Source organism: Cystoisospora suis (assembly GCF_002600585.1).
Source record: "Cystoisospora suis strain Wien I chromosome Unknown contig_424, whole genome shotgun sequence".
Taxonomy (NCBI): Eukaryota; Apicomplexa; class Conoidasida; order Eucoccidiorida; family Sarcocystidae; genus Cystoisospora; species Cystoisospora suis.
In genome coordinates, this window is record NW_027153225.1 from 33,538 (window position 1) to 43,276 (window position 9,739).

At 53.3% G+C, this 9,739-nt stretch overlaps 2 protein-coding genes across 2 annotated transcripts; both read right to left on the bottom strand.

The window, feature by feature from the left end:
* Window positions 1-1,719: 1,719 nt before the first annotated feature.
* CSUI_001064 (uncharacterized protein) lies at window positions 1,720-4,480 on the bottom strand (the record flags this gene model as incomplete). The annotated part of the gene is made up of 2 exons (XM_068061270.1): window positions 3,206-4,480; window positions 1,720-2,428 (listed from the first exon to the last, which is right to left on the bottom strand). Coding segments are annotated over exons 1-2 (1,629 nt in total), but the record flags the coding sequence as incomplete, so codon positions are not given.
* A 2,479-nt stretch (window positions 4,481-6,959) lies between these two features.
* On the bottom strand, window positions 6,960-9,004 carry CSUI_001065 (guanylate-binding n-terminal domain-containing protein). The gene is made up of 3 exons (XM_068061271.1): window positions 8,855-9,004; window positions 8,066-8,210; window positions 6,960-7,652 (listed from the first exon to the last, which is right to left on the bottom strand). Exons 1-3 carry the CDS (start codon window positions 8,948-8,950, stop codon window positions 7,438-7,440), a joined length of 456 nt encoding a protein of 151 aa, XP_067926758.1. The 5' UTR covers window positions 8,951-9,004; the 3' UTR covers window positions 6,960-7,437.
* Between the last annotated feature and the right edge of the window lie 735 nt (window positions 9,005-9,739).

Genomic DNA, 9,739 nt, shown 5'->3' on the forward strand with positions numbered 1-9,739 from the left:
CCGCGCCGGAACCGGGGGAAAGCATTTGCTCTGCCTCAGACGCTGCAAAGGAGCCGGTATCTCTGCGGCTCTACGGCTTTTGTCCCCTGGAGATTCCTCCATCTTGATGCGGATGACACTGAGATCATTCTGGTTCGGTTCAGCGTCGGGGACTTGCAGCTCAGCACGGTCCTTGTAGCTGTTGCCTGTTGGCCTGGGAACAGACCCCTGGCAAGAGCAAGCTACGTATCCTCCGCACTCTGGATCTCTGACATGCGGCGCTGCATCCCCCACATCAGAAACCTCAGGAGCCTTTTCCGTCGGGTCCTGCAACACTTCTCCATTTTCTCTGTCACCAGGAGGCTGGCGACGAGTGCAGTTCTCGAGTTCCCCGGCTGCATCGTCGTCGGTCTGGTTCCTCGTGTGCTCGCGGCAAAGCAGCTTTACCTTTTGCCTTTGGGCGAGCTTCACGGTAGGCCAACACTCACGCTCGCTTAGGAGTGACGCGCGTTGCCCCGTTGTGGTGAGTCGAAAGGGACAGGAGATGGCAAGTTCATTCTGCCCGGCAGCGGCCGTTTGCCCAGTGTGGCTCGACCTGTTTCGAGGAAGAGTGGCTGGCGACTCTTTTGGAGACGTGAGGTCTCCCACCGGCAGCGAAGGCATACAGGCCTCCGGACGGGCAGTACAACTTCTTTGTTCGTCATCTTGCTCCCGTTCAGTTTCCGGGAATGGGTGTTGTACGCCGGTCCAGCACTCCGACCCCAGGAGGCCACCTCCAGCTCTAGGGCCGGGGTGTGTTCGCTTTGTCGATGCTCGCAAAATCCGCAAACACTCGGGACGTTGCTCTCTCCGGGATCTGATAACGCAGGTCTCGCTCCCCCTCCAAAAAAAGCGGTTCCGTCTTCTTCGGCGTTTGTACGTCGAAATGCCTACTCTCGCCACTTGGTGCCGCCGTCTTTTTTTCCAGCGACGTCCGACGTGGAACCAAGAAGCGGCACAGTTGGGGGCAGGACTGTGTAGCGCAGTGCCCTCGCAAGTCGTAACTCGGTTACATGCAAAGGAAGACTGCTGAAGCAACAGGGGACCGCTGGGAGAGGCACTGACTTCTACTGGGTACCCGTTCACGCCGTCCTTGTCTGGGCACGGGCGGTCGGACGGGCAACCACTGCTGCATCTGAGGCCTGATATAGAAAGGTGGCCTAGCTTGGGTAGATGTTCTTCTACCCTTGCGCTTCGGTGCCCAGGCACGTCTGCGCAACCTGTGCGACCTAACAAGGAGGGGAGACACTGCCAACTTCCGGCAGCGGACCCCACTCTTGGGTGAGGAGTCCTACTTCTGCTCACGCCTGTACCGATGTTACTCGAGTATGAGCGCGGTGTAAGGACTCCCGCACGGCCGGCTATTTCTTGACGAGGATCTTCCGTCAGACTGCGCGACCAAGTCCTCGGGTGAAAATCGTTTCGAACCTGACTGGGAACGCGCGACACGACATGCAGAGCGTCCCCTAAACAGCTTGGCCCGGGGAATACTGGTCCGGGACGACCACAGCAATCGGGGAGGGAGAGAGCCGCTGCTGATTCTCTGGACGATAAAACAAGCAGTGGCGCACAGTCCGGACTGCCAGGAAGTAAGTCCCAGATCTGATTGAGCTCGTACTGGAGCACCTCCTTAAGCTTCTGCTGGGCGTACAAGGGACCTGAGAGGTTTATTGCTTCGCTCCTTTCCAGGATACGAGGCCGAGAGGGCTTTTGTATGGCGTAACACCTGCTTCTTCCAGGGGTACAATCAGAGGCCTTGATTTCAAAGTTGCAGTTCGTGGAACAGCTTCGGATTCGTATTTTCTGGCTGATTGTCTGTACGGGGCTTCTGTCGAGATCAGTGGAGGTACCGTCAGTGACAAGAAGGAAGCTCGCACGTCCGCTGCAGCACACTGTCTGCACCATAGCACGGCTAACAGTCGTTTGCTCTGTAGTGTAACTTGGAGCCGTACAGACTTCCGGTTCGGCTCTACGCGAGCAACGAAGCTCCGCGGCTGTGCTCTCAAGCTTGGTCGAGGTCGCTTGAAGACCTGAGGCCGGCCTGCCGCCGGTGGCGTCCCGGAGGACAGGGTCATGACCGGAATCGGATACCGTCTGGTGTCTTAATAAGTTACAGTGTTCTTCCCATCCTTCAGTAACGGTCTTCAGGCACAACGCGCAAGTGTCGCAGCGGACAATGCACGACCTGAGCGGGCAGTTGGGGCTGGCGTCTGTTAGAGGATTAGCGTCGATCTCTGACAGAGGACGGGCCCAGAGACTCTCTTCACGCGCTCGGTACGCAGCACGCATCAGCCCCCGAGTGGTAGCGGCCTGCCCGCCCGTCCCTGGAGTGCGCAGCACAAGACTGCACGGTCTGTTCGAAAATTGTTTTGCACCGATGACGCCTTGGAGTCTGTAGTACGACAGGGTCCTGCGGAGTATACAAAGAGGCAACATACAGAAAGGTAGCGGCAGAGCCTCCCGCGTCAGGACCGGCAGGCACGACGCACCGGGAGCTGCCCGTCTGACGCGCTGCTTCTGCCTGAAGAGTAAGCCAACAGGGCCAGCGGAGTACAGAGGACTAATTCATCGTCCGAACAGCACCATTACTACAGAGGGCGTCTCGGAATGGGTCAGAAATGTTTTTGACGTTGAACAGAAGGTCGCTTTGCAGCACGTAAATCCGCCTTAACCGTCCTGAGCAGACCGCCGGATGAGAAAGCGATAGGTTTGCCCCGCGTTTAAGTGCTGCCAAGCTTACCGCCGTTAAGTCCCTTTTAGCTTTTCCTATCTCAACCAGGTTTCAGTGACCAGCCGACTAAGAGTGCACAGCCTTCAGGTTGTAACAGACTGCTTCAGTGGACCCAGATCAGTGGTACCACGGAATGGTCATCTTCGTGTCATGTTAGCACTACTTGATCCTAAAAAGATACATGTACNNGAACAGCTAAACCTCCAATGATCAAAGCAGTGGATTCCGTATTCAAGGTCATCAGGCTAGTACCTAGAGGCGGATACATTGTCCTGTTATTCTGCAGCACTCGGTTTCCTGGAGAACGGGCGGTGAGTCTTGATTGCAGTGGCTTCGTAGGTGTTGATCACAGGCCAAGCCGTGAGAAAGTGTTTTTCGCTCGTTGTGTCCTTCTTCCGTGAGTTGTGTAAAACAGCGTTCGCGAGTGATTTGAGTTACGGCCTCTTAGCAACTTACGCAGTTGAAGCGGACTTCGCATACGCTCGAACCGCAGCCAGGGCGGCACGGGCAGCACGGCAACCTTGCCGCCCGGCGACCTGACCGCCCTCCGCTGCACCGTGACCAGCTGGGTCCTCGACTTCAATTCCTTCAGAAATTCTCCAGGAGCATTTTCTTTGCCGATACATGATTTGTCTCACATTGAAAGTCTCCAAGTGGAGAATGCCCGGAAGGAAAGCACAAGACAAACGATACGGGAACTGTTCTGCTAGCAAGAAAATGACGGCGAACCGACGGAGACGAAGACGTAGAAGAGCGCAGTAGAGAACCACGATACCTACGTAGGAAGCATTGGTCAGGAACAGAACGGGGGGGAATCTGGCCGGCATGGCTGCAATAAAGTCCCGCACCACAATGCAGCATGAGAGCATGAGGAGGAAACGCGAGGAGACCCCGGTAAAAGTGGAGAGTGCGAACAGATGAATCACAGTAATGACAGAAACGATCTGCCGCGGAGAAGCGAACGATGTGGCAGGGTAGAGGGGTAATATAGCAGCACACACTGCGACTACCAGCATACAGGTAGCCGGCGCGACCGTGCAGAAGTTCTGACACGGAGCCCGGTTCGCGCGAAACTTCTTTTTGACTATCTGCTGTCGCCTGTACAGTGGTCTCGCCAGGCAGCTACACGCCAAGAGAAGAACGCTGAAGCTAACGCATCCCAAGATCATAGAGAAAAAACATGGTGACCAGTGAGTTCGTGAGCCCAGTGCGGAGCCTGCAGACGGCGAGATCTTGGCTGCCATGTTCCCCGGCACGGCGCACGAGGTGCCGAATGACGTAGTACACTCGAAGCCGACGTAGGCGACAAGGAGAAAACTGAAAACTGCAAGGCCGATAACAAGCTCGGCGGATGAGCAGTCCAGCAAGTGACGCATTTTGCAGAAGTTGTGCTGCAAGTCCGAGGATTAGAGATTTCTTTCAGAGTTGAACAAGCACTGCTTGTCGCGTTGGATCTCAGACCACGTCACGAAAGTTGCATTCGGTTTGGACAGCGCCATCGTTTCTACATCGCCTTCTCAAAACAGTCTCACAGAGGTAAAACCTGAAGTACTATCAAACGTAGGTATGACCCCAAGGGCGGACAGCCCGTCAAAGCAACAGCGGGGATCAGACCATTCTCCGGAATCTCTGCTGTCTCTGCTTGGCACCGCGACACTGCGCGGTTGGCCCAGCAGTAAGGAGACAATGTGAATCAAAAAGCCGCGGAGAAGAACTCTGCAGCTACTGTCTCCCCGCTGCATGTTTGTGAACACCTTGCAAAGAAGCTTGTTCGACTGCCTCGGTCCACATTTTTCGGCCGGAGGGCTAACCTCAGCGTGCACGGTCTCCCAGCCCAGAAGTGACACTGCTCGTCAAGTCGCACGGACACGAGTCTGACGCACGACTTGCGGGCCTGTTGAACAGCCGGTCCGTCCCTCCACCGCCTTGTCCTACGTTTGTTCCGGGGCAGTTGGCGAGTACCGCTGACCGTTCTACCATGAGGGGCGTCAGCGAAGCCTCAGCCCGCAGTGTTGATGGCGTGCGTGCGAGCACACGGGGTTACTCACGAGTTCCATTCTCATCCTCTGAACACTAGCGGTGTCCCGCGCTGTGAGTAGTCCCCCCCGTACAGCTCCAGAACTCGATGTCCGATAAACACGAACTAGCTGGCCAAGTGGTTAGCTTTTCCACTAGTTTCGTTGCGGGTTCCATAAGCTACAAAAAGAACACGTTTGAGTTCCGCCCACGGTAACCCGGGATCCAGGAACGACAAAACCCCGATAGAATCCCGAACAGCACCGTTCCAAGAACCACTCCGAAGCACAATGGGGACAGCCTAGGATATGCGTGAGACGACGTTTTGGTCGAGGCGGCTCTAAAAAGCAGCTGCAAGTTAGAAATGGAAGCTGGTAATTCCCGCAGTTCCTGCCAACTTCTGTGCAGTACATACACCACGCGCTAGCGCTTCCGCTGCCCGTTCTGTTGAGGCCGAATGGTGCGCAGTCTGTGCACGTACAAATGGTTTGGTGTTACGAGCGACAAGTCTCCCCACTGTTACTGTCTGTCTCGACACTTTTCGAGAAAAAAGTTTCCGTCAGCGGCTACTTTCCCCTGTGTGTGATTCCGAGGAGACAGAATGTCCAGCCAGCCTATGCTCCCTTTGTCCCTTCATAACATTGAGTCTGTGTCACGGGCCGCGCACCTGACCAACAAGGAATGTGCGGAATTCATCGTGAAGAACGCTGGCATTGCTTATCAGCCTGTCGTCGGCCTTCAGGACAGTATCCATGCAGGGGCCAAAAATGTGTCTCTCGGAAATTCAGCCACAGCGGCAGACGATTCACAATCCAGAGTGCTCCACGAGTGTCTTTCTGCAATCGCTGTGCCGTACCCGTCTCCACCACACTCTCCACTATCCATTGTGACAACCAGTGAGCGCACCTCCAGGAGGTCAACGCCTTCTCCTTCGTCAGCATCGAGTAGGTGACTTGGATGCTGTTGTGGGAGAGTCACTCACTGTGGTCCTCAGCAGGCCCAGCTAGTCCCGAACCTTCTCGGATTCTTCAAGACCAACTCGACGGTCGATCGCTTATCTCTGTCTCTGCAGTCCCGGATCTTCTCGCCACCAAGCAGGCCTTATCGACGTTGCTGTCGAAAGCTTGTCTCGAAGTCCAAATTCCAACAGGCCCAAAGCTTCCTTCCAGCGGGAACGCCCGACCTCCATCGTCTTGCTCGACTTTACTGCCCGAGAGACCTTCACCGGAAGGCGTATCCACTGTCTTTCAAACGCTTGCCCGGTAAGCATGCCTTACTTCTTTCAAACGAAGAGAAACACCCCTATGTGCCTCCTCAGCGAGTTTGCTTCACTGGAGAAGAAAGCTTTGTCACAGGCCCAGAACGCTCAACGACAGGTAGTACAGCTGGCTGGCCGTGCTGAGGAGATGCAAGTACCATTCAGCAACTCGTTTAGGCTGAGAGACTCCGGAGAGAGAATGATGAGCTAGAAGACCATATCCGGAAGCTTGAAAGAGTGGTAGAAAAACTTCGGGAAACGAGGGAAAGGGAAGCAAGAGAGGGGGAAGCACTTGAGAGACACGCCACCACCATCTCCGGAACGCTGGCGGAAGTGAAAAGTCTGTAAGTCTGACAGAATCATGTTGCACTCCTCTGTGAACTTTTGCCCCCGATTTACAGCCTAGAACCCGTCTGTCGTCATCAGACTCATATACCCGGCTGTTTGACTTCTCGAAGTGCCTGAGTGTTTCAGTGGTCTGCTAACCGTGACTCCTTCCGTTTTGATCGCGTCGGCTGATCGCCGTTCTTTTGTGTAGACTGACGCGTCTCGAACTCGTGACGGGCGCCGTCGTGTGCAGAACACAAGCAGTCGCAGTCGTAACTGGCGGCCTTGCAGTTGTACGTTTTGTCATTTTGAATCTTGCGGCTTTGTGCTAACGATGAGGTTAACGCAGTTACACTCGGAGACCGGCAGGTCCATGATGAAGCCGAGGGCCTTCGTGTGTAGACACTGAGCCGCCCATCATTCGCTTCAGCGACATGTGACATGTAAGCCGTCGGTCCGGTGACTCCGGTGCAACTAAGGACATCCCGCAACGAGTCTCTCGGCGTTGCTTCGCTGAACTGCTTGGTCTCTTGTGACTGCCGGTGGTGGCGGCAACAGTACACCGGGATAGAGTTGTGGCACCAAATGATGAGCGGCGGTTGCAGAACAAAGGACTAGCAACTTCGAGTCTTGAAGGTTATCAAAGTTCTTTTGCCCCAACGGACATCCCGAGGGTCCACCAAGTGCAAAGAGGTACAGAACTCACTTGGAACGGACCAAAGACGGGGTGAATGAAAGAGAAAGACTGCGCCAGCGTTGGACTGGCTACAGTCACAATCGACTTCACAGCAACTGACGACGCACATCGTGAATGCAAAGCGCACTGTCACGACATCGCCACAAGTGATGCCACGGTCCGAACAGACACGGACCACGCCCAGCCCCCGGGATTCCCTCGTGGCCAACACACACGCAACACCGTTACTTGCAAGACCGTAGACCACCACAACCTGTTCGCTGCTTAGGAAACTGTGGCCTCCAGAAATCAAGAAGGTCAGGACTCCCTCCTTTCGAACCCCTCCGCATAGGAACGTCGGTCGCGAAGGTCTTGCCGTGTACATAGTGCTCTCTCCAACGTAACACCTCTCTACCCGCAGTACATGGTCGAGTAACGGTTTCTTGATCGATCTCCGTCAACGCCCAAAGAATCGTGCATGAAGCCGGTTGTGTTTCCGAACACGCTAGCCCCGACAGGAGTTGGGTAGACCGTTTGCTGGGGGTTCGGAGTTTCAGACGCTCTAACAGTATCCCGGTGTGTCATGTATGAGGACGCAGAATCACGAGCCGAAGACCGTGGCATGTCTGCAGAAGGAAATGACGTCACACAGGCACAACTCCAGGGTGAGCCAAGAAAATGGATGGTGCTGGTGAACTTCCCCAGGTATAGACGTTTATCATATCCTGTGGTTCTCCGTGAAGAATGAAGAAGACAAGGGTTGTCAGCTTGGAAAAGACTTGTCCGTTGCTGACTACAGGGTGGTGTTCGAAATCAATTTCAGGCACTGCTAACTCCGATGCAGAGCTACCGTACACCGTACCTCTCCCACAGAGGAATGTGTAACCCGCTCTCCCCGCCTGATGAATGGTATGTATAGACTGGAATGTCTCATTCTGTAGGAAGAGGCATCCTGTAAGACGGTCTACCACCAGTGAGTGGGCCGCGCAGTGAGAGCTCCTCCACACCACGCAAGTGCTCGCCTGTCCCATTTACTAACCTGTGCTGTAAGCGAGTAATCTGGAGCTCCGATGCAAGTACCATCGGAAAACAACGGCGCCAGCAACGGCTGCACAGGCAAAGAAGATGCCTACAGCGGCTTCGAGGCCGACTCGGTCTTGCAATCCAGTCCACAAGCCTTGAACCTGAATACATTTATGTACATACACACCAAAGAGTATCAGACAATCGAAGTACATTCCTGTCATCGTGCAAGCAAACGACCACCCAGCTTGACTTGAGTGCCTTTCCTACCTCACTGGTACATCAAGAGAACGGATGCATCTCTACCTGCAGACTTGATCACGTCGATTGTCTCGCAGCTTCTCCAGAGAGCAGCTGTCTTCTGAACGTCCTTTTTCTCTAACCAGAGCTCACTGGCATCAACCTCTTAGGCAGGAGCCAATCACGGCATTGATAGCAACCATCCCTGAATAGGCATATCTACTTTCTTCTCTACTGAATGAACACCGAAGAACACCAGGAAAATCTCAAAGCATTAAACCTCTCCTCTTTCTTCCTCTTCTTCTTCACACTGACGTTGCATCCCCGTGTCATCGACCCAGCCTATCTCTCTCTTTCTTCATCTCCCTCTTCTCACACATCATACGAACACCTCTACATATTCTCCTCTTGCGCTATGACCACTCTTCCTCCAGATGACATCTGTATTCTTCTTCCTTCTTCTCTTGTTCTCCTCTCTCTTCCACCCTATTCTCCCTCTCTTTGAGTCTTCTTTTCTCTCCAGCTTCTTCTTCTTCTTTTCAGATAAGGAATGGAGATGACTTACAGTGAATTTGAAAGCGCTTCTTAAACACGCGAGTAAAGTGAAGATGCCGAACACCAGCCAAAGGCCTACGAGCACTATGAGGCTTCCTAGCCACATGCTGTAAGTCGCAAAGACAAACGTCCCTCCTATGCTGAAAACGGCCCCAACAATCTGAAAGAAACCGCACAAACAACACACACCCCTCACCCAGCCAGATGATGCCTGTCCTCTCCTCTTGACCTATTTGACACAACGCATGCTAAACACTTCAAACGGATGAGAAATGAAACAAATTGAAGACGTGACAGCACTGGAGAAATCGGCTCCTCATTCTAGATCCTATCTATCTATCCATCCTTAATCTATCTTTAATCTATCTTTGGTCTATCTATCTATCTTTCTTCCTTAATCTATCTTTCTTTCTGTGGATGTTCTTTTCTTCGTCTCTTCATCTTCGCCATCCTAATACAAATGCTGACGATACTGCAACTACTCCTACTCCTTCTACTCCTATTATTCCTCCTATTATTCCTCCTCCTGCTGCTGCTACCCAAACAATGATGATGCTTTCTTACAACGGCTACGGCTTCTCCTTTCTTCTTTCTTCTTCTTTCTTCTTTTTCTTGTTGTTTATGTCTAATACTTGACTGACTGACTGAAGGTTGGGCCAGGAGAGGAGAGGAGGGAGTATCAAGTCTTAATTTGCTTTCCTTTCAGCTCCGAATATAAGCGCATGGGAATTCTCCTAAGAGAAGTCGCCACGCAAAAAATCTTCTTCTTCGTCAAAGTATGTCTGTCTCACTTTCACTACTACTCTTTCTTTCTCACTCTTTCTTTCTCACTCTTTCTTTCTCTTTCTTTCTTTCTCCCTCTTTCTCACTCTTTGTTTGTTTGGCTGTAGTTTCG